The 25,489-nt window shown below is 46.1% G+C and overlaps 1 protein-coding gene across 2 annotated transcripts in view; it reads left to right on the top strand.

Annotated features, from left to right (window-relative positions):
- AHCTF1 (AT-hook containing transcription factor 1) overlaps positions 1 to 25,489 on the top strand; it is a 1,132,528-nt gene that overhangs the window by 487,971 nt on the left and 619,068 nt on the right. For both annotated transcript variants that reach the window (XM_078649035.1, XM_078649034.1), the window contains exons 24-25: positions 16,720 to 16,867; positions 16,950 to 17,097. In XM_078649035.1, the coding sequence (XP_078505161.1) occupies positions 16,720 to 16,867; positions 16,950 to 17,097 (296 nt within the window). The remainder of the gene's footprint in view (positions 1 to 16,719; positions 16,868 to 16,949; positions 17,098 to 25,489) is intronic.

Below are 25,489 nucleotides of genomic sequence, written 5' to 3'. Positions count from 1 at the left end.
GATTCCTCCTTTGGACAATAGTGCGCATGGACGGGCCCAGGTGCTCACCATGACAAAACTTCACACGTCCCACCTTCGGGCTCGGTTAAGAAGTCCTCAGTCCAGCCTTCAGACCACTCGGGATTGAGTGAGCCTACCCTCTGTGTCAAAACTCCATCCTCTGCACCGGCCAAAGAGAAACCGAAAGTTAAACCGAAAGACAATCATTGTCTTCATCCGCACCGAAGCCTGGTCCGACAACGGCGCATTCGGCACAAAACCAAAAGAGACTCAACCTTTGAATATGAAAAAATCCTCAGAACCAAGGAAGCCACCGGTTCCGAAAGCCACTACCGAACCTTCGGATCCCAAAAAACAATGGGAACCGAAAAAACAGGTTCTGAAAACACCCGGCACCTCCGATACGAAAAAATCATCAGAGCCTTCCAAACCATTGGTTCCGAAAACTCCAACCAAACCTTCGGAACACACAAAACCTTCTCAAACCAAGCCAAAGGAGCCTAAAACAACTCCAAAGACTGTGCCGCATAAGCATTCGGACCCAAATAAATGTACGCCGAAACACCACGGTTCAGAGGAACAGCCTTTTCAGCCTGATCCTACACAAAATACTCTGGAATTAGACCCAGAAACAGGTCATCTCAGGATTAGTCCTTCCAACAAAAGGAAAATAGACAAACCTGTACCATCTCCACTTCCATTAAATGTGATCCCTTCTCCACCTCCACCATACATTTCTCCTGTTCCATCTCCAATACCAACTGAATCTCCTCCACCTCCAGATGAGAATGATACCACTGGTGACGAAGGAGACCATGAACCTTTAGAGGAGCCTATTCCTTACATCCCAACTGATCCATGGAAAAATTATGGCACACCAGGTGTTCCTGATGTACCACATGAGGATGTCTATCCTTCTAGACCATCCCCTCTAGAGGACACTATAGGTTTCAAGCAACTAATACACAGGGCTGCACAATACCACGGGGTAAACTTACATACAGTCCACATAGAAGAAGACCTCCTCATGGACACTTGCAACATCACAAAGGTCCTCCTCTATTCTACCAATGTTAAATGGGGTAAATAAACACGCTCCCAAAGTCTTTAAAGACCTGGTTAGAGCTAGTCATCACCCCTAGAATAGAGAAAAAGTACAAAGCGGCCCCAACTGACCCTACATACATACATACAAGGGACAGCTTCCATTAGATAAGTTAGTTGTTTCAAACGCTAGAAAAGGGGCGAATTCTCAAACATCGGGGGATGCTCCACCACCTGACAAAGAATCAAAACTCTTGGACGCATCTGCCAAAAGAACAGTGTCACAAGCAGCCAACATATGGAGAATTGCCAACACACAGGCTTTACTAGCCAGATATGATAGGGCGCATTATGACGAGGTAGAGACCCTACTACAACACCTTCCAGATCAATGTAAAACCAAAGCCCCATATCTTATACAGGAAGGTACGCGAATAACTAATACCTCCATTCGGTGTGCTCTAGATGCCGCAGATACAGCTTCCAGAACCTTAAATACCAGTGTCCTTTTACGCAGGCATGCCTGGCTGAGACTATCAGGGTTTAAACAAGAGGTTCAAACTACTATACTGAACCAACCCTTCGATCAACAACATTTATTTGGACCAATGGTGGATTCATCTTTAGAGAAGATGAAGAAAGACACTGACACCGCCAAATCAATGGGAGCCTTCCAATCGCAGGCTCCCAGAAGTTCTTTACGCCGCTCCTCTTATAGGGGCGCCTCTAGAGGCTTCAACACAGATAATGCCTCCACTTCATATAAAAGTCCCACACAAACCTACTCTGCCAGAGGCTATTACAGAGGAGACTACAGGGGCAATAACAGCAAAGGTAGAGGCAAAACTTCCAATACTCTTACTGCCACTACCTCAAAACAATGACTTCAAATCGCTTCCCCTGGACCATCCTACACCAGTCGGGGATGATTAACCCAGTTCCTACATGTCTGGAACAATATCACCACAGACAGGTGGGTGAGACAGATTATCCAATCTGGTTATTGCCTGGAGCTCACTGCCACTCCCCCCAATATACCACCCAAACAGCGTCCAATGTCAACAGAACATTTAACACTTCTAAAACAAGAGGTGCTTTCCCTACTGCACAAACATGCAATAGAGCCAGTTCCCATTCACCATCAAAACACAGGAGTTTACTCCCTGTACTTTCTAATTCCAAACAAGGATGGAACCCTGAGGCCCATCTTAGACCTCAGACCATTAAACCTATGCCTACAATCAGACCACTTTCACATGGTCACTCTTCGACAAATCCATCCCCTACTCAAACAAGGCGACTTCCTTGCCACTTTAGATCTCAAGGACGCCTACTTCCACATTACCATTCACCCTACTCACAGGAAATATCTTCGGTTTGTAGTGAACGGGCAGCACTATCAATTCAAAGTTCTCCCATTCGGAGTTACCACAGCACCCAGAGTATTCACAAAATGTCTAGCAGTGGTAGCAGTCTATTTAAAAAGACAACAAATTCAAGTCTTCCCATACTTGGACGACTGGCTCATAAAAGCCAAGTCACATACTCAGTGTGTAAATCACCCACATACCACAATCCAACTACTTCACAACTTAGGGTTTACAATAAATCTCCTAAAGTCTCACCTCCAACCATCCCGCATCCAACAATATCTAGGTGCCACAATAGACACCTCAAAAGGCCTTACAACTCCCAATCCAGCTAGGATAGCAAGCATGCAAGCCCTTATAACAAAGTTTCAACCACAACACTCTCTGCCAGCTCGAGTGTTTATGCAACTAATAGGGATGATGGCCTCTTGCATATTCATAGTACCTCACGCAAGACGGCAGATGCGCCCCTTACAGGGATGCTAAGCTCGTCAGTGGAACCAAGCTCAAGGTCAGTTAACAGATCTGGTGTTGGTGGACGGCCGCACTCATCGCTCTCTGCAGTGGTGGAACACCCAAAACCTTTCCAAAGGGCAACCGTTCCTAGAGCCGGTTCCACAAATCGTGTTAACAGCAGATGCATTGCTCATCGGCTTGGAAGCTCATCTACTACATCACACCATACAGGGCACGTGGACACCACAGCAAAAGCTGCTCCACATCAATCATCTGGAACTACTAGCAATATTTCTGGCATTAAAAGCATTTCAGAAACATGTATCAAACAAATCTGTTTTAGTCCTGATGGATAATATAACAGCAATGTATTATCTACAAAAACAAGGAGGGACACACTTGGCAGCTCTCTCAACTAACACAGAGCATATGGAAATGGGCAATTCCTCAAAACATATATCTCTTAGCCCAACATCTAGGAATACAGAATCAGATTGCCAATCTGTTAAGTCGTCAAACACAACAGATACACAAGTGGGAATTTCATCCACAAGTCCTTCAACCTTTTTTCCAAATGTGGGGGCATCCAGACATAGATATCTTCGCCACACCTTCAAACACAAAATGTCCAAGCTTCGCCACCAGATATCCACACCCATTGTCCAAAGGCAATGCTATATGGATGAACTGCTCAGGCAGATTTGCGTATGCTTTTCCGCCTCTCCCACTCATTCCACCAGTGGTACGCAAGCTGCAACAACAATCACTAACACTGATCCTAGTTGCTCCAACATGGGCCAGACAACCATGGTACACAACCTTGCTGGAACTATCAGTGGCCCCCCATCAAAAACAATATCTCTCCCCACAACTGTTAACACAGAACCATGGAGAGATCAGACACCCAGATCCAGCACAGCTCAACCTAGCGATCTGGCTCTGAGATCTTAGAATTTGGATACCTTAATCTTCCACCTGAATATATGAGTGTCATCAAAGAAGCTAGACGCCCCATCACTAGAGCCTGCGACGCAGCTAAGTGGAATAGATTTGTAATATACTGTAACAATAACACAATCAATCCTCTAGATGCGTCTATCCAAAACATCATGTTACCTACTACATCTTCAAAAATGTAATCTAGCTTATACATCAATTAGATTACATCTTGCTACCATAGCAGCCTACCTGCAAAACAGACAACATCTGGCATTGTTCAGAGTACCTGCAATTAAAGCTTTATGGAAGGCCTCAAAAGAATAATTCCTCCCAGGGTACCACCCTCTCCATTGTCGAATTTAAACATCGTCCTCACTAGGTTAATGGGTCTTCCGTTTGAACCTCCACATAAATGTCAGCTACAATTTCTTACATGGAAAGTTGCTTTCCTTGTGGCTATCGCATCTCTTAAGAGTCAGTGAGCTACAGGCACTAACTATTCAAGAACCATTTTTACAACTCCATCATAACAAAGTGGTTCTTAGAACAAATCCCAAATTCCTTCCAAAGGTTATTTCTCCCTTCCATCTCAACCAAACTGTAGAGTTGCCAGTCTTCTTCTCACAACCACAAACAGTAGCAGAAAGAGCTCTTCATACTTTAGATGTTAAAAGAACACTTCTTTACTACATTGATAGAACAAAACATTTCGCAAAACAAAACAGCTTTTTGTTTCCTTTTCACCACCACATAAAGGCAATCCCGGCTCATGGGGTTCCCATCCTTGTTTTACAGTGGATAAAGGTGCTTTACACAGAACCTACCGCGAGAGTGAGGATAGGGGGACTGACAGCTGCACCATTCCCCATAGAGAGAGGGACCCGTCAGGATGTCCTCTATCACCACTATTGTTTGCCATCGTCCTCGAACCGTTAGCATGCGTTATCAGACAGCGACATAGGGAAGTGGCCCTCAATTTTAATTATCGTCCGGTAGCTATTTCACTCTATGCGGATGACATGGTTCTGTTTGTGCGAGAACCATCCAGGTATTTGTCGCAAATGCTCCGGGAATATGTGTGATTTGGTCGCCTGTTGGGCCTATGCATAAACTGGGATAAGTCTTTTATCATCCCATTGACGACATCCACGACACAGCCAGATTTAGAATTCCCCTTGGTGTGGTCAAAGGACCCGGTGAAATATCTTGGAGTGTTGATTCACCGGGATCCCACTACGGTCGTCCAGGAAAACTTTGGGAAAGCTTACGCGAAGTTGGAGAGTCAAGTGGATAGGTGGATCTCGTTACTGTTGTTGTTGGCGGATCGCATTGCACTTTTAAGATGGTAGTTTTGCCACGGTTTTTATATCTTTTTCTTAACATCCCGGTGGTATTAACGATGGGGTTCTTTCGGACTCTTCGCACACAGTTAATACGTCTGGCGTGGGGGGGTAAGTGTGCTCGTGTGAGATGGTTGGTACTTACCAAGAGTTATGAAAAGGGAGGATTCGGAGCACCGGACTTCTATGTGTATTATCTGAGTGCACAGGCACAATACTTGTTTTACTGGTATAGGCCTCATGCATACACTCCACATGTCGCGGTGGAGGAGGGGGACACCGCCCCGACACCACTACACCGGGTGATTACTCATCGGACACGATGTACCCCGAAGACAGAAATAAATGCAGTAGATGCCACGGTCGCTGCCTGGCAGAGGATAGGGTGCTTGGCACACAAGCTGCCGATATATGTGCCGCATATGTATCTGGAGCATCATGCTGCTCTTTCTGTCACGCACGAAACACCTTCAATGCGCTTGCTGCATGAGGCGGGTTTTCGGCGCATGATGCATGTGTACCCAGATGGCTCATTCATTACACAAGCCGACCTCCAATACGTTAGTAATCCATCACTACTATTCAGATTCGCGGTACATTGCTTACAACATGCGGTCCGCGAACACTATAACACGTACCCGCGAGAACCCCCCTCACGCTATTGTCCTTGCAATTTGCACTCACTACCCCTACCAATAAACAGTTGATATCTAGATTCCATAGGATGATTAAAGATGAAAGGATTAGTGAGTCTGATGGGAGTCAGGAACGATGGAATGAGAGTTTATCTGATCCGATCTCAGAAGCTGATTGGAAATATGTTTGTAGACTGACCGGGACTCTCAATATGAATGGGAATCTGTGTATTATACATTTTAAATACATACATCAAGTGTACTATACTCCTGTACGTCTGCATAGGTTCGGGTTACGTGAATCGGATAGTTGTGTGCGGTGTGGACAAGAACATGCAGATTTTTTACATTTAGGGTAGGGATGCCGGCGGGTGTCTGAGTTTTGGGAAGCGGTTTTACGCCATTTGAAAGATATGGTAGCTGTGGAGCTTCAGTGCACTCCGCTTGTGTGTCTGCTCTGTTGTGTGCCGCACATTAAGGGAGTGAGTGGGAAATTTGTACGTCTGGCTTTGCTATTAGCGCCGCCAGAGTGGCGGTTGTCTGGGGGTAGATGCCAACCCAAAGTAAAACAGTGGCTGAAAGATCTGGTCTATTGTAAAGATAACCTACAGTTATATGCAGAGGAACTGCAGACGATCTCAAGACCGAGGGATATTTGGGAATCGCTACGTACTTTTTTGCTAAATAACAGCGATGTATACTGATTATTGTACAGAGAAGGAAGGGGCGGGACAAATGATTACACAAAAGAGAAAATACCCTTCCATGACTGTGTAACCTAGGCCTGAGACATGTTGAGGATGTGATTATTTTTTGGTTGTGCTTTATTTTTCTTTTGCTTTATTTATTCTTTGTTGTGTCTAGTTGAGGATTGTCAATAAAGGTAAGCGGTAGGTGCACAGCACTTTTTATCAATGTTGATTAGAGGTTTGTTCAGGGAGGGTGCACTCGAGGGTGGTGTGGCCGTCACACACCATAAAATATCAATAAAGTGGTGTAAGCAAAGAATTTGCATTTACATCCCCTCATGGAGGCACTCCAGGACGTTCATAGAAATGACTCTGTGTGTTTTCCAAAACTTGGATTTATTCCAAACATTTTTCAAATATTATGGAGTTTTGTTGCTCCATTTCATTGGTTTGTAGATATTAACAGCATATCAGTACGATAACAACCATAGTTCTCCGATGCATTTCGGGCAGTATGCCCTTTGTCAAGGAGAGGCTGGAAAGAAGGAAAATGAGCCCGGGTCAGGGTGAAGAGTTAAAATGGGAGGGTCAATGTGGGCCAGTTAAATAGTTAGCGAGTGCCGATCAATAGGTGAGATGACGTGGGAGTCAAATAAACGTGATGAAAAAATGAAAATAAACGTGCTTGATACAGCGTGAATCATAACAGTGCACATACGCGGCAAGCGCATGCGAGTACGAGGATTAACTGTCGGGTGAAAACGTGGAAGGTATACAAGCTCGCTATGATATCCAAAGCGGACTGTGAAGGGTTCAATACTTACTCGGTGATTAGCGCCGTGGCGGTCAGCAAAGATAACGCGACGGTCTGAAGATGCGGTGTGGTGAATCAAAAGATAAATACATAGGTGCAAACATAAAAAACGGACTAAAAGGTTCGTGGGTAGTGGCCATCTTAGATAGGGAAAGAAGGAAACTAATGAGGGACTAGAAAGGGCTGATACGATGAAAAGTAAGAGAAATGAAAGGTACAATAAGGATAAAATAGAGAGGTTAGAATAGAGAGCAATGCAAAAAAGTAAACAATGGTAAATTACAGGTAACCACTATATTCTACACGATCGTTTAATCCATGGGGCTTAAGAGTATGTAAACGAAAGGTCCATTCAAGTTCTTTCTGCAGAAGTAGTTTACGATTGTCAACTCCTTCTCTTCGTGGGACACATTCAAGAACAATGAATTGCAGTTGTGCAATGGTATGGTGGAATTCCTGGAAATGTGTGGCAATGTTGGATTTCTCCTGTTTAGTACGTATGTTAGACTTATGTTCGTTGATACGAACCTTGACTTTTCTTTCAGTTTTGCCAACATATAGTTTGCCACATGGGCATTTTAGGGCATAAATGAGGTTCATAGAGTCACATGTTGCGTTTACTCGTAATTTGATAGAGGTCCCTTTCATTGGATGTTTAATTTGATCTCCTCTCATTAGACAATTACAGTTGTTACAATTGTGACATGGTTGGGTTCCTTTAAATTTTTGTTGAACAATGGGTGGTGAGGAGAAAATTTCTTTAATGTTCTTACCTCGCGTGTGAGCGAACAGCGGAGGGCTATCAAAGATATTCCGAAAGTCTGGTTCCATTTGGAGAATGGGCCAATGGTTTAGAATGCTTTTTTTAAATCTGTCGGTAGCTGTAGAGAATTTGGAGACAAGAACCATGCGTTGAGCAGGAGGTTTAATGTTCTTGACTAGACTTTGTGGTCTAGTGACGTTGGCAACACGTGTTTCGGCTTCATTGATAATTGCTTGGGGATATCCTCTATCTAGGAACCGTTGGTGCATTTCCTTGATGCGATAAGTGTAGGTGTCTTGTTCAGAGACAATACGTTTAATGCGCAACATTTGTGAGTAGGGCAGGTGTTTTTTAAGAGACCCTTGGTGGAAGCTCTGATAATGAAGTGTGTTGTTGCGGTCGGTGACTTTTCGATGCAAGTCAGTGATGATTTTCTGGTTGTGAATTTTAACCTGTACATCCAGGAAAGGGATTTCTGTGCTGCTTGTTTCCCACAATAGAAAAATTCGTGGATCCTTGGTGTTAAGGTCCGTAAGAGCTGCGATGAGTTCTTCCTGTGGATGCGCCCATATGAAAAAAAGATCGTCTGTATCTTACATACATTTTCAGTTTGCCATGAAATTTGGGGTTCTCATATATGTAGCTTTTCTCAAAGTTCTCCATATAGATATTCGCGTATGTTGGAGCCGCGCAGTTTCCCATGGCCATTCCTGTAAGTTGAAGGTACCATTTGTCATTTTCTTGAAAATAGCTATGGTAAAGCGTGTAGATCATCAACTTCATCAAGAATGTTTGCATTTGAGGGTTAATGTCACTTTTAAGTAAGGCCTGTTCCACTGCTTCGATGCCTCCCTGGTGGGGTATGGAGGTGTATAATGACCTGACATCGGCTGTACATAAAATCAGTGGTTCATTGTCAATGATGTCAACTGAAGCGAGCTTATTGAGAAATTCAGTAGTGTCTTTTATATAGCTTTGTGCTTTAATGACCAAAGGTTGCAAATATCTGTCGAGATATTTGCCAGTTGGTTCATGAATCGATCCTTTAGTGGAGACGATGGGCCGAAAAGGTGGGTCACGGAGATTCTTGTGGATTTTAGGGCTCATGAAGATTTTAGGGCTTCTAGGATATTCTGTAATTAGGTATTTTTTAGTGCGGTCTTCAATTGTCCCTAATTGGTGCGCCCGGTTAATGATGTTCAATAGCGAGTCCTGGAACTCCTTAGTGGGATTGTTCTGAAGTTCCATGTAGGTGTCTGGATCTTGAATATGTTCACATAGACGTTGTGCGTACATGGTTGTGTTCATTATCACAAGCGCTCCGCCTTTATCGGCTTTGGCACATCGGATGTTGGGATTATTAGCTAAAGTCTTTAAGGTGTCTAGATCTTTCTGTGAAGTATTTAGACGTTTACTGAGATTTCCAAAATTCACTTTTGCAAGGTCATTTTTAACTAGCTTCTCAAACAGATCGATGCTTTTGTGGCTTTGAGGGGCTAGGTAGTTGCTAGACAGCGTAGGCCCATGAGTTGATCTGTTTTGATGTCAGTAGTAGGAGGTACGATGTTCTCGAAGAAGTGTCGTAGCCTTAGTTTCCTGGTAAGCTTGAAAGTGCTTACTTCCAACTCAAGTAGATTGGTGTGGGTGACTGGAACAAAAGAAGTACCCTTCTCGAGGAGGTTCATTTGATGTTCAGAGATGTCTGTGTCAGAAATGTTAATGACTAAGTTGGTTTTTTGGGCTTCGGATCCTTCTTGGTTACAGTGCTTCGTGTGTTCGGAGGACTTCTTTCCAGATCTTTTCTTCTTGCTCCTCCGGGGTCTGTGATTGTGTCTGGGCCTAATCCTAAAAAATGAACGGCGTTGGGTTGTTCTGCTTCAGTGGTAGAGAAAGATGCCTGATCATGAGTGGGTGGACGAACTGTGGATGTCATGGTAGATGTTTTTTGTGGTGGACGCTGAGATGTATCACTCCCTGAAGAGGAAGTGTCTGTTTGGGTGTTGTAGGGTTTGTTCCTTCGGCGTTGGGCGTATACATCAGCCCAAGTGTATACTTCGTCCAGCTTGTAATCAAGCGTGTCCCTTCGGTACTTGCGGATTTTACGTTCGTTGATCTCTCGTTGGTGTTTGTCAAGAATGGTTTATATATCTTCAAGTGTCGAGGTCAGTTCTTCAGGTGTCGATAGGTCTTTGAGTTGACTATCAGTTTCTTTGATTTCTTGTTCGAGGTCTTTCAAAATACTAGCCAACTCTTCTACACGCTTTACCATAGCTATTTTCAAGAAAATGACAAATGGTACCTTCAACTTACAGGAATGGCCATGGGAAACTGCGCGGCTCCAACATACGCGAATATCTATATGGAGAACTTTGAGAAAAGCTACATATATGAGAACCCCAAATTTCATGGCAAACTGAAAATGTATGTAAGATACATAGACAATCTTTTTTTCATATGGGCGCATCCACAGGAAGAACTCATCGCAGCTCTTATGGACCTTAACACCAAGGATCCACGAATTTTTCTATCGTGGGAAACAAGCAGCACAGAAATCCCTTTCCTGGATGTACAGGTTAAAATTCACAACCAGAAAATCATCACTGACTTGCATCGAAAAGTCACCGACCGCAACAACACACTTCATTATCAGAGCTTCCACCAAGGGTCTCTTAAAAAACACCTGCCCTACTCACAAATGTTGCGCATTAAACGTATTGTCTCTGAACAAGACACCTACACTTATCGCATCAAGGAAATGCACCAACGGTTCCTAGATAGAGGATATCCCCAAGCAATTATCAATGAAGCCGAAACACGTGTTGCCAACGTCACTAGACCACAAAGTCTAGTCAAGAACATTAAACCTCCTGCTCAACGCATGGTTCTTGTCTCCAAATTCTCTACAGCTACCGACAGATTTAAAAAAATCATTCTAAACCATTGGCCCATTCTATAAATGGACCCCGACTTTCGGAATATCTTTGATAGCCCTCCGCTGTTCGCTCACACGCGAGGTAAGAACATTAAAGAAATTCTCTCCTCACCACCCATTGTTCAACAAAAATTTAAAGGAACCCAACCATGTCACAATTGTAACAACTGTAATTGTCTAATGAGAGGAGATCAAATTAAACATCCAATGAAAGGGACCTCTATCAAATTACGAGTAAACGCAACATGTGACTCTATGAACCTCATTTATGCCCTAAAATGCCCATGTGGCAAACTATATGTTGGCAAAACTGAAAGAAAAGTCAAGGTTCGTATCAACGAACATAAGTCTAACATACGTACTAAACAAGAGAAATCCAACATTGCCACACATTTCCAGGAATTCCACCATACCATTGCACAACTGCAATTCATTGTTCTTGAATGTGTCCCACGAAGAAAAGGAGTTGACAATCGTAAACTACTTTTGCAGAAAGAACTTGAATGGACCTTTCGTTTACATACTTTTAAGCCCCATGGATTAAACGATCGTGTAGAATATAGTTGTTACCTGTAAATTACCATTGTTTACTTTTTTGCATTGCTCTCTATTCTAACCTCTCTATTTTATCCTTATTGTACCTTTCATTTCTCTTACTTTTCATCGTATCAGCCCTTTCTAGTCCCTCATTAGTTTCCTTCTTTCCCCTATCTAAGATGGCCACTACCCACGAACCTTTTAGTCCGTTTTTTATGTTTGCACATATGTATTTATCTTTTGATTCACCACACCGCATCTTCAGACCGTCGCGTTATCTTTGCTGACCGCCACGGCGCTAATCACCGAGTAAGTATTGAACCCTTCACAGTCCGCTTTGGATATCATAGCGAGCTTGTATACCTTCCACGTTTTCACCCGACAGTTAATCCTCGTACTCACATGCGCTTGCCACGTATGTGCACTGTTATGATTCACGCTGTATTAAGCACGTTTATTTTCATTTTTTCATCACGTTTATTTGACTCCCACGTCATCTCACCTATTGATCGGCACTCGCTAACTATTTAACTGTCCCACAATGACCGTCCCATTTTAATTCTTCACCCTGACCCGGGCTCATTTTCCTTCTTTCCAGCCTCTCCTTGACAAAGGGCATACTGCCCGAAATGCATCGGAGAACTATGGTTGTTATCGTACTGATATGCTGTTAATATCTACAAACCAATGAAATGGAGCAACAAAACTCCATAATATTTGAAAATTTTTGGAATAAATCCAAGTTTTGGAAAACACACAGAGTCATTTCTATGAACGTCCTGGAGTGCCTCCATGAGGGGATATAAATGCAAATTCTTTGCTTACACCACTTTATTGATAGTTGAGGATTGTCTCACTCTGGTGTATAGAATACTTGTAATGTTAGAACCACTGGGCAATGACTGCCTATTGTGATATGAGCTAGACTGACTCACTGGAGTGACAATATGTGATGATTCTTATGTTTGTCTTTTTGTACAATAAAAAAATCATTTAAAAAAAGGCAATCCCATATCAAAGTCTTGAATCGCAAGGCGGATTGTCAAATGTATACAAATTTGCTATAAAAAAGCAAAGCGTACACTTTCTTTTCCCCCTAAAGCATTCTACTCACAAAATAGGGGCTTCCATGGCATTTCTAGGAAATATTCCCTTAGATAATATCTGCAAGGCAGCTACATGGTCTACATCGCACACATTCACAAAACACTATTGTGTAGATGTGCAAGCAAAACAACAAGCTAGTGTGGGCCAAGCTGTACTCAAAACACTTTCAAATTACTGCAACAGATACTGGTGGTCGCCGCTAAAAGGAAAGTACTGTTATGCAATCTATGCTTAGTGTGTGATCGGCAGCTCATATGCCACGAACGGAAAATGCTACTTACCAGCATGCATCTGTTCTTGGCATATAGAGCTGCAGATTCACACACGCCCACCCACCTCCCCGGCTACCTTTATCTGTTTCAGTATTATCTTATTTAGATACAACAAACATGGACATCTCTTTCTGTTCTCACAAAACTCCATCATTTCCCTTCTTGGCGAAAAAACAATCTGAAGATGGAGTCGATGCCCATGCGCACTATTGTCCAAAGGAGGAGCCACCCATTTTGTGACTTCCAAAGACTTTTCCAAGACAATAACAAACTGCAAACATCCGGGCCCAACACCAGATGGCGATCTATGCATAGTGTGTGAATCTGCAGCTCTACATGCCAAAAACAGATGCATACTGGTAAGTCGCATTTGTGTGTGTGTGTATATATATATATATATATATATATATATATATATATAGATAGATAGATAGATAGATAGATAGATATATACATACACACATGTTTCTGACTTCTATGTATGTGTATTACTAACTCATTTCATTGTTAGTGTGGTCAATATCTCCGCCTGTCATGTGGGATACCATGTTTCCTTCCCTGACTGGGCTGATAATGTTGCCTTTTAAGTGTCTTGACGTGTTATATCCTGTTCTGGTTCACATCGGTGCCGTTGGTGCCAATAGTGCGGCCTCCTAAATTTTGTAGGGTTGCTCTCCGAGTTCCCCTTGTCTTTTACTAAATATATTTTCATATGTATAAATATATATCATGGGATATCCACACAGCGAGAAGGCAGGCATGCTAGGTTTTTCCTTTCTGTGGTGTCTGGGATTTTTGTCCCAGATCCCGTCTCTCGCTCTCTCTCTCCCCCTCCTGGGAGCGAGCCTTACATGTGTGCCCAACTTGGTCAGTATCCATTAACCATTGTACCTCCGGGTACGGTTGGCCGAGTGACTACCTGGTGGTGTGCCCGTCTCTTTCTGCCGAAGCATATGTGCTGTTGATGCTACATTTCATTGGGATTTTGCATATGTAGGCTGTGGTTCTCACAGTCCACACTGTCTGCTTATGTGTATCCCTATTATTCACATACATGTATCTTCTGGTGGTCATGATTCTGTACATCTCTGATGGTGACATCTGTCCCTCCACATGTCATTTTTGACATCCACTGTTGTGCATGCTCAGTTTGTATGATCTGACTCTGTCATACTGTTTTGTTACTTTCTGGGACCTTGTCTCTTGCACATCCATAGGACTTGTTCTCAGTTTAACTTCTTCTTGCAGAAGTTTGAGGACTTTCTTCCATTATGCACCTGCCATTTTGGTTATGTGCTCCAATTTCGTCCCTGTCTTCAAGTGAGAGGTCTCGTACCGTCCTCTGACGGATCATGGTGTCTTTGCCTCCCCTTGTTAATGATCCCTTATAGTGCTTAATGGGTCTGATGCCAGCCACGCTGGCATTGCTGTTCCCACTGTGTTTTGGTCAATGTTATTGATGGATGACTTCTTTTTGGAACTCTTTGTTTTCAGTCGCAGACCCTCCTCCAAAGAGGTATAGCTTTTCATCTATTCTAAGTTAAGGAATCTGCGGCTAGATGTCTCTATCAGATGAATGTGTTACTTACCTTTGGTAACAATGTATCTGGTAGAGAACCACTCTAGCGGCAGATTCCTTAACGCTCACCCATCCTCCCCGCTCTGCGAGTGCTTTTTCAGGGTGGGTTCTACCCACTTGCCTCCTTGTAGGTGGCCTTTGTCTTCCTGCGGGGTGGTATGCTTCACCTCCCTGCGGGGTAGGATGTCTCATGATGTTTTAACTGTTGGTTCTCCACCCATTTTTGTCATTGGAGGGTGGGTTCAATGTTCTTCCACGCTCGTCCACCGTGGTTCTTCCAGTGTGGGGCTTGATCATGTTCTTATCCTTTCCTTTCTACCTACTTCTATTTTTTAACCATTACTTCGGGTCTCACTGACTATGTTGCAGTCAATTACTCTAGGGTCTATTTGACTGTGCTACAGTCAATAGGTCATTAAAAGGTGTATGATTGTACATTCTCTGTTGTTGCAGGAATATGGTCAATTACCATGAGACCTGTTGTCCCCTTTCTGTTGCTCGTTACAGTTGAATTCTGTGATTGCAGACTGCCTATCGTTTGCCATGTCATTCATCTCCATTGCGCCTCATAAGAGAGCATGGCGCTGCACGTATGCAATACTGTTTCTAGGGGCGAGTGTCTGCGCTCCCCCCTTCAATCCCTTACAGTATAAAGTACTCTTTCATTGATAGACATTGTGCTATTTCTCCTCATTCTATGATTCCTTGTCATTGTTGTTTCAAAGATTTTTGATCTTTTTTAGCACACTGTTCCCACACGCTCACGGGTTTTCGTAGTGGCTCTGCTTTGTGGCACGGAAAAGCTTCACAGTAGAAAACTAACGTCAGCGCGCAGGGAGAGACTTATATGGCTCCATTGACGACCTATACGTGACGGCAGGCCGCAGCCAAGCAACACCATCCCCTGGCGTGCAAAGGTACTACTGAAGATTTTCCTGATTCAGTCCGACGCCTGGGGATATTCTGAATTTAGGAATCTCTGGCAAGACTGTGTCTCTACCAGATACATCGTTCCCTAAGGTAAGTAATTTGGTCTTTAAATCCAGCTGTCTCTTGTAGGTGCATTCTGGATAGGGTAGTGCACGTGGCTTCTCCTGCCGTGAGTACTGAAGATCAGAATCAAGCAGGCCCAAGTCATTCTAGTGGTCCTAGACTGGACAAGGAAAGTATGGTATCCAGAAGTTCTTGCCATCTATCCTCTTATCAGGCTACATCTTGGGGGGGGGGTGCAGCGGGGGAGTAATCTCCTTCGTCGCACAGGGGCACGGTTCTGAGCCAACCCTGGTGCCAGTGAACTTAATTGACTGAATAAAATTTGCAAATCTAATCTGGTGCCTGTAAGTGATGTTCATATTAGGAATATGTGACTTGCATATTGTCGACCAGAAAGAAGTTAATGTATGGGACTTTAGCTTTTGCATATTTTGAATGCTAAAAGTGCCACCTATTAGTAAAGGTGATAACATTTCTAAGAAGTAATTTTAGTCCCAACTTGAAACTTTAGCTGGAGCGCTTCGCAATAGTATAGATAGAGCTGTAAAAGATCCAACAACTCCTTTATGTGTGCGGAAGTTAATTGAAAAAAAGCACCCATGTCCTGAATATCATCCTACGGAGAAAATCCGCTGCAGTGGCCTTCCTTTTATGTCATTCCTCTGACAGAATTATTTATGATTGCTTCTTCATAAAATCCACCTGACGCCAGCGTTTGGACACCAATTGCATAACTGTTTAAGGTTTAATAGGTTAAAGTTTGTGATTGATCATCATCTGACCAGTGATATTTACACCTTTCGGTCAATGCTTTGAAGGTGGGTTGTAGGTATTATTTTTTTGGCTTGGGCCTAAACTAAATGCCTTTTTGACTGAACCCCAGAATAATAGACCTAGTTATGAATTGATAGCAAACCTGAAGTTATATTCATATGATGACCTCTGTAATCTCTTGTGGGCATTTTTTGCTTTAACTTTCAATTGTATGTATGCTTGATTTTGATACTTTAATGATCAGTCTATTGTTGGTTTTTTTTCCCAAGGATTTTTAAATTCTGTATATTCGGCATATTATATTTATCTGGAAAATAAAGTAAGCTGTCAAGTTAAATTCAGAAAGGGGAATGAAGGTAGAGTTGCATTGGTTACAAAGATTTGCACCCTATATCCAGATTTTGTGCATGTTCCTAATTATTACAGTTAATTTGTAACATTGTGATTTTTTTTTCTTCTTCTTTCCTCTAACCAGAATGAGCGAGAGCCACGCTTTCGGGAGCGAGGAGAAGCCAGAAACTCTATTTTAGATCAGTATGGAAAGGTTCTCCCTAGAGTACAGATGAGATTAGCAGCAGAGCGCACAAAGCCGTACAGTTTGCCATCTTCTGCACTGCGGGAAGGTGATGATTCTCTTCTCTATCGAGATGAATTTACTTGCATTTAGTGTTCTCAGTTTTAATAACAGTTTATACTTCTCCTCAGTTTCAAGGCCCACACCGTTGTCTACTGTAGTAAAGCAGAGTTCTAGAGGAAAGGCAGTCTCCAAAGCAACATTTATCAACCACGTTTTAACGAAAATCAGAGAGTTATCCTCAAATGAACATAAAGAGACTTACAGCCCTTACAAAAGGTAAATATGCATAGTTTTTTACTGGGTTTCATGTTGTGATGTATTCCATTTTTTAATAAATAAATTTGAGAAGAGTCGGAATTGGATTTTATTTTTCTAACGTATGCCAAATTCAGTGCACTTGACAAAGTATAACTTAAAATAAAATGTTACACACACACACACATACACCCCCCCCCCACACCCACCCTAGTATATGACACTGAGGTACCCAAGGCATAGGTACACCAGGGGTCTCCCATGGGCTGCAGCATGTATTATGCCACCCATGAGAGACAACTCAAACTGAGACCACATGCCGGCCATTGCAGCCTGTGCGAGCTGGTACTAGCACCATTCACAACAGATATAACTTTCCTTATATCAGAGCTAACTAAACTTACAACCTTGAAGTCACCCCTGAGATAGGCCTTTCCATCCTGAAGGCCGGGTGCTTGGTTACAAGTGTGAGGGTGCCCTGTATGAGCAGGACACCCCCTACAAACTCAGGTGCCAATTTTCCGGGCTTTGTAAGTGCGGTCAGCCATTTTATACATATAATGAACATCAAGTTAATTATGAGATGTCTAATATACTGGGTTCACCGAAACGATCATGTTTGGTATCAAACATGTTGGAATCCTACCCCAACACTGATTCCAGTGTTTGATGTAGTATCCGATGTACAGGGGCACTCCCCTAGGGAGCCCCCCTGTATTCCCGGTCCCAGCCTCTCAGGTTCTTACAGAAAGCTAGTGCTGCTGCCGACCACCGACTATTCTGCCCTCCTGCTGTTGAGCCAGGCTCGAGCAGGGGAAGGTAGAACAATAGGTTTCCTGTTACAGGGAGGTGTGACCACCTCCCAGACAGGACTTAGTGTATTGAGCTGGGTTGGGACGCTTGCCAGCACCACCAGACTGATTAGAAGAGCACATTTGGTGCCCTACTTGCATACTCAAGTTGGAACCAGTTTGGGAAGCTGTTGGCTCCCGCTCTGGTGCAAAACTGGACAAAGGACACTGTGAGAAAGTGCCCTATTTCTGCATGTTTGCCTCTACTTATTGCTGAATTGCTGATGTGCTCTGACTGAGTGTGCCCTGGGCTCCTGCTTATCGGGTTCCCAGGGCCTATGTTCTTTCCCTAGAACAGCATTGAAGCCTAAACCCAATTGGCATCTCTGGCCACAGGTCAGCCCCTGGTAAATGGTACCACAGGTACCCAGGGCACACTGACCAGAGAAGGCCTCTAAGGGCTGCAGCACTTATTGTGCCACCCTTAGAGGTCCGGCACCTTCACACTCACACACTATCTTTGCAGGCTGCGTGTTTTGGTGCAGAACAAAATGAAGAGCCGACATGGCACACAACCCTGTGTGCAATGCCTATAACCCACTGCCCTGGCATAGATCAGTCACCCCTCTACCTGGGTGCACTATGCCAGTGGTGAGGGTACAAGTGCATGAGCCCTGTACCCCTACAGTGTCTAAGTCCATTCTTAGACATTGTAAGTGCAGTTCTACCATTAAGAGTATATGATGCTCGTAGTTTGTCATTACGAGCTCCACAGCATCATAATGGCTACACTGAAAGCTGAGAAGTTTGGTATTAAACTTCTCAGCACATTAAACCCACATTGATGCCAGTGTGGGATTTAATGAAAAATGCACACAGAGGGCATCTTAAAGATGGCCCCTGAAAACTAAACTACCACTAGTGTCCAGAATGAGTGGCTGCTTTCAGCTTCCACCACCAGACATGTTTCTGGACCCCTTAGACGAGAGCCTGCTGCTCTCTGGGACCAGAAACAATGCACATACTGGGACAAGGTGCCAAGCCTCCTCCCCCAGGATGGGCAGGGTTCACGAAGGGGAAGCTTCAAAGGCTTGCCGCCTTTGTGAGCTTCCCCAGGCCACTTGCAGCTTTCAGCAACTGGTCCCCACTGGTTCTGACACCCACTTTGGGCGGGAGAACGAGCTGGAAAAACCAATGAGAGGTGTGCCCACCTCTGCCAACTCCACCCCTCAGGTGGGGGAGGCGGGGTGAAGCACAAGCCTCAGTCCACGCCATCTTGCAGCTGGGAGGACTCAGCCAACCAGGGAAAGGTTTATGCCCCCCCCCCCCAACTGGAGGGTGGCATAATAGGCGGTACCCACCCCAGGGAAGGGAACCATTGATCCCAACCTTTCACCTACCTGTAACGTCCCTAAATCTAGTATTTAGGGGCAACCCTGAACCTTGCTTCCTCAGACCAGAAGAAACTACAAGAAAGGAAGAAGGACCGAAAAGCCGCGCCGAACGTAACCAGAGTAAGACGCCCACTGACTTGGCCCCAGCCCTACCGGCCTGTCTCCACCTCAAACCTGCTCCTGCGAAATCCCGGTGTGTCATGCAGCCAGCAACCTCGAAAACCATGGAGGACCTGCCTTCCTTCAACCACAAAGACTGTGTCTCCCGTGAACACTGGATTTGTTCATCTCCAACCTCTGGCTTTGGCCGGACACCACAAATTCACACCACTCTGCACCCGCCGTGCATGGCCTGAGCTCAAGTGGGCAAACACCACAAGGAGGTCTCCCCGGCGATCTTGACCTGAGATTCTGCGACCCCTGACATGCCCCAAACCTCCAGCCGACGCCTGCAGCCTAAATTCGGAAGGCCCCCCCAACTGCGACCAGGAGCTGGCAAGATCATCTGACCTTAAAAGGTACCCCTGCACCCAATGCCCCACGGCTTTGTTTGACCAAACCGACGGTTCCTAACCAACCCCCAAGATCCTAACTTAACTCTTGAAGTGGTGGTCGCACCCAGAAGACCTTTGTCCCCAAGAATGCAGTACCTTAGCAAACCAGAGGTTCCCCATTCCAAACAGGGCGTCCGATGTCGAAACAGCACCCTGCATCCGGCCGCCCTAGTGCCGCTGAGGGTGCACCTTTGCTGCTACTTTGTTTCCCCATTTGCCATAAGCTAAAGTCCAGGAGCTTTGCTGCCATAACCAAGTGGCTTGCTCGTCAGCAGCCACCAACTGGAGACCCCCTATCCCCCTTCGGATAACCTTGGGCCTCAGTACTCTGCAACCTGCCCCCTAGTGCCACTGAGGGTGTAACAAGAGTGCACCCCTGATCCTGGGGGATCCCTGAGTCTACCCCCAGAACCTCAACCCCCACTACTGAATACGTACCTAAAAACTGATATCACTATTTTCCTCCATAGGATAACATTGACTGTTTTTCTTGGAAGTGTGAAGTTTGAAAACCTAGAGAAATTCTTTAAAATTTCCCTATTCAACAAAAATGGCTTTACCTACCTATTTGCAGTAAATGTCCCAGAGTATTATCCAGGTATACTACTCTGTGTAAGAAAAGTAATCTCAAAAGAAACTTACCTGTAATCTTGCTATACAAAGTATATGTACTGTATTTACAAAGTATTGCATTTCTCTAAAACAATGCTGGAAGTCAAAACAAAGTGCATTTACAATTGAAATCCAAACTGTGTTACAAACTGTATATTTATTGCAAAATACTTATCACTTACCTGTGCCAGGTTTGCTTGGTTCTAGGAAATAAAATAACTAAAAGAATATTTTTTATACAAAAACAATTGATTTGAAGTTCAGTCTTTGAGTGGGTGAATTAATTTGCTGACTCTGTACAACAAATGTTTAACACTGTCCTCTGATAAAGCCTTACTGCTCGACCACACTATCACAAATAGAGAGTGAGGAGCTATCTAACTTTACCTCTGCCTACCTTTGGGGTTCCACTGGACTCTGTGCTCACTATACCTCACTTTGGTATAGTATTTACAGAGCCAGCTTCCTACAGACACAGTAGTATCCTCCCCTCTGTTCAACCTCTCCACTGGTAGGGTCCCCTGAATCATCCCAACCCTCTCCTTTGGGTACTTACAAGCTTACTTGTGGGTTGGTCTTCAGATTTGTCGTCGGAGAAGATTGAGATCCAAAACCCCTCCTACCTTTGGGTACGTTGGACTTCGCTATTTAGATTTTCGCTAGTTAGATTTTGGGGTCTCTAGTTGGCAGAGGTAGGTTCCTTTGACCAAATAGGGACCCTTGGGTCTAGTCACAGTAAGGGGCTACACTCCTAAAATAACACCTGCTCACCCCCTTGGTAGCTTGGCACAAGCAGGCAGGCTTATCTCAGAGGCAGTGTGTTAAGCATTTGTGAACACATACAGTAATACAGTGACAACACTATAGATGGACACCACACAGGTTGTATTATAAAAATAAGTGTTTTTATATAGACTTAACACAAGACCAAACGACAAAAATCCACAATACTGTTCTCAAGATATGCTTAAAAATGGGTCGTTCACTTTAAATCAGTCTCTAGCAACAGATAACTCCAACCTGAGTTATCACGACGTCGTGACAGGAGAAATCCCAAAGTACGGCTCCGACCATGAGGTGTGCGACGTCGTGCCCTGAGTCAAACAGACCCCCAAAGAACAGTACCTTGGAAAAGCGATGAAATATAAAGACAGCTCACGGCGTCGGGGAGGTGCGGCTTCGTTGGTGCTGTGCGGCATCGGTTCCTAACGACCCCAGGGGAGGTGTGGACTCGGTTCCTTACTGCAGCGCAGGGGAGGTGAGATGACTGTTCCTTACTGTAGCTGGGAGGTGACGTCGCGATGGCGCCGAAACCACTGTTCCTTACGATGTCGTGCTGTCGATGGATTCTCGGTCACCCGCGGCGAGGATCGACTCCGCGATGTCTGTCATCTTCGGAGTCGATGCGGCCCAGCAGCCGGCGTCGGGACCACGGCACAAGTCGGAGCAGCGCTCACGGTTTTGGGCAGGTTACAGCGTCGCTCGCTGGCATCGATGTGGCATGGGGGCCGACGTCGGATCTACGGTGGAAGTCGGAGCAGCTCTCATGGCTTCGGTGCAGAAGGCGGTGTCGCTTGCCGCCGTTGATGTTGCAACTTCCTTCTGCAGCAGCTAAAACCGCAGTTCTAGATGCAGGCAAGCAGAAGGGGTGAAGTCTTGTAACCCTAAAACTTCCGGCAGGAGGCAAGCTCAAGTTCAAGCCCTTGGAGATCTTCAAGATGATGAAAGCACACTCAGTCCTTTTTCTCCTTTCTTTGGCAATGAAGCAACCACTGCAGGCCAACACCAACAACACGCAGTATAGGGTAGTCTCCTCCTTCAGTTTCCCGGTTCTTCTCCTCAGCAAAGGTTCGTTTTGATTCCCAGAGTGATCTAAAGTTTTGGGGTCTGGGCCCCAATATTTAAACTCCAAAATCTTTTGTCTTTGAAGGCAGAGAGTGTCTGTGCCTAGTCCAAACCAGTTCTGTGCAGTCCTGGAGCACTTTGTTTACAGGACTTCTTTTCTTCCTTTGACAGTGTAGGCCAGGGTCATCAGACACACCACAGGAGGTGGAGCCAGCATTGTGGAAGGCAGGCACAACCCTATTCAGGTCCCAGGTGCTCCCCTCCCACCACTATACATGCAGATGGGTCTATTCAGCCCTGTGCTGACTCACCCTGTCTCTTGGAATCCCCCAGCCCCTGTCACCCACAAACCAGACCAATAATACACAACCTAGCAGAGGCAGGCTAGAGCAGTTAGGCAAGAAAATACCTACTTTCTAAAAGTGGTATTTTCAAACACAGAATGTTAAAACCAACTTCTGTAAAAGATGTATCTGAAAGAGACACGTTAGTGATATATTCCTTACCTTAGAATATCCCCAGGCGTCAGATTGGATCCGGAAACCTTTGTGTAGCAATACCCCTGCGTTTCGGTAGGTGTCGTCCGCGACTCCGCGTCCATCGTTGGCGTCGTTAGCGCCGGAATGACGTCGCCGGAGTACGTAGCCGCCGCCCTCGCGCGCTGACGTCCGTTCTTCTTTTTTCCACGCCAGCTAGTGCAGATCCGGAGAAGCTCTACCCCTTAGTCACTTTCTGACTAAACTTTTGTGATCTTTTGATCTGTTTTTCTCGAGTCGCTACGACTCCTACGGTGCCGGTAGGGATGCCCGGGTTCAAACCCTTCTCCAAGTGTAGCCGACTGATGTCGGTTACCGACCCCCATCGCCGGTGTCTTCAGTGTCTAGGCCTCGACCACGACGACCGAACCTGCTCCGACTGCCGGGCTCTGACGTCTAAGGCTAGACTGGAGCTGTCCCGCAAGCGGCTTGAGCTCCGGCAGTCGGCCCCGTGCCGTTCAAGGTCCCGGTCCCACAGGAGGTCGAGGGACCGGTCGCGGGGTCGGAGCCCCCGTAGCTCCGAGAGTCTGCATCGGTCTTCAGGATCCCGGTCCTCGGGTAAGAGGCATGAGAGGTCAGAAAGGCGTCATCGTTTTTCCTACCCACCCCCACCCCACCCCACCCCAACGCTCGCGCGACGCGGCTGGGGATTCGGGTGACACCACCCACGTGGCTCCGTCGGAGTCGCGGGTGTCGCACCCTGCCCCATACCTTCCGGTCCCTGGGCACGATGCGACGCCAGAGGAGATCGAGCGGTACTTCATGGTTATGAGGTCTCTCCCTCCTCCGCCGGGCTCCGTGGCGCCTTCGGGCCCAGCGGTCCCGGCTGGGGGGCCTAGCGGGTTGGGGGCTTCGACTCCGATGCCGTCGGGTGCTTCGGCCCTGGTGCCGCCGGCGACTTCGGTCCCGGCGCCGCAGGCCCCCATTGGATCCGGTTCCGGATCCGGGTCGTCGCCAGTCGACCTCACGACCACACCGACGCCGGCCCCTAGGGTGTCGCCCCTGGCGCCGCCTACGAGCGACGCTGTCCCCAATCCTACCCTTGATTTGGTTCCAGCGCTGGAGCGGCGCCGCTGGGCGCCGCTCTCGACGTCATATGGAGACTTTTACTTCCACGAACCGGCCCTAACCGTTGAACCTGAATTTCAGATTGGTGACGAGGGAGATTGGGAGGGGTCTGTGGACCCTCTGGCACAGGAGTGCCAGTCTCAACAGGACTGGACATATGAGATTGGGGATGCCAGTGGACTGGACACTTCGCCAGACACTGGTTTTGTCTCCCCTCCAACCGTGGCTACGGAGGAGGGGTTAACGCGGGCGGCCAAGGCATTGGGCCTAGAGCTCCCCGTCACGGCCTTGAGGACTAACCTCCTCACTGAGGTCCTTAAACCGCAGGCAAGCTCGACTGAGCCTCTGTTGCCGTTTAATGAGGCCTTGTGTGACGTTCTTTTGGGCACTTGGTCCAAGCCCGCTACAGGTCAGTCTGTAGATAGGAACGTGGCCAGACGCTACCGCCCGGCTCCGGGTGACCCTTGCTTTTTGTCTACCCACCCCACCCCAGAGAGCCTGGTTATCCAGGCCTCTACTTCCCAGACCGCATTCCCAACGGCTCCGCCCGATCGGGAATCCAAGAGGTACGAACAATTCAGTAAGAAGGTGTTCTCGTCCCTGAGTTTGGGACTGCGTTCAGTCAATACCGCTTGCCTCTTGGGCCGCTACATCCACACTCTGTGGGACACGGTCGCGGACGTGCTGCCACAATGTCCGGAGGAGGCCCGGACTAAACTCGCCCAAGCCTTGCGGAGGGTCGAGATGCGGCTATTCCATCCGGTGTGGGCTGGATACCACGGACTCACTGGGCAGAGCAATTGCAACGACGGTGGCAGGTCGACGCCACGCCTGGTTGAGACCGCCAACTTTTCGGCTGATGTCCAGGCCACCCTTCTGGACATGCCGTTTGATGGCCGTCGCCTCTTTGGCGACAAGGCAGACCATGCGCTTGAGCGTTTTAAGGACACAGCCTTCCACATTGGGCAGTCCATCACCTTGCCCACCTTCTTTCCGCCTCCGCATCCCTCGGAAGAGGAAGAGAGGCTCCACCGTCTGGACCCAAAACGTGCGCTCTCTTACTATCTGGATCGCACACGCCAGTTCCGGGTGGATGACCAACTCTTTGTTGGTTACGTGGGTGCTAAGAAAGGACGGGCGGTGCACAAGCGGACCATCTCTCGGTGAATCGTATTGTGCATCCAGGCATGTTACTCTTTGGCTACAGAGGAACCTCCTGTTTGGCTGAGGGCCCACTCCACTCGGGCCACGGCGACTACTACTGCCCTGGGCCGAGGAGTCCCCTTGCTGGACATTTGTCAGGCAGCTACCTGGGCCTCGCTGCACACGTTCGCGAGACATTACTGCCTGGACAGTCAAGTCCGGAGGGATGGCTTCTTTGGCCGTTCCGTCCTCCAGAACTTTCTGGTGTGATTATTAGTTTGCAGACCCACCACCTAGGTTGGTATTGCTGTGGTATCTATTCTAGGGTAAGGAATCTATCACTAACGTGTCTCTTTCAGATGCACAAGTTACTACTTGTGTAACGATATATCTGTAAGAGACATAAGTTAGTGATAGATTCCTTACTGACCCACCCATCCTCCCCGTTCTGCGAACCGATATCTAGGGTT

Source organism: Lissotriton helveticus, chromosome 6 (genome assembly GCF_964261635.1).
Source record: "Lissotriton helveticus chromosome 6, aLisHel1.1, whole genome shotgun sequence".
NCBI classification, from domain to species: Eukaryota; Metazoa; Chordata; class Amphibia; order Caudata; family Salamandridae; genus Lissotriton; species Lissotriton helveticus.
The sequence above is the reverse complement of the archived record's forward strand: the minus strand, read 5'-3'. Positions and strand labels throughout refer to the sequence as shown.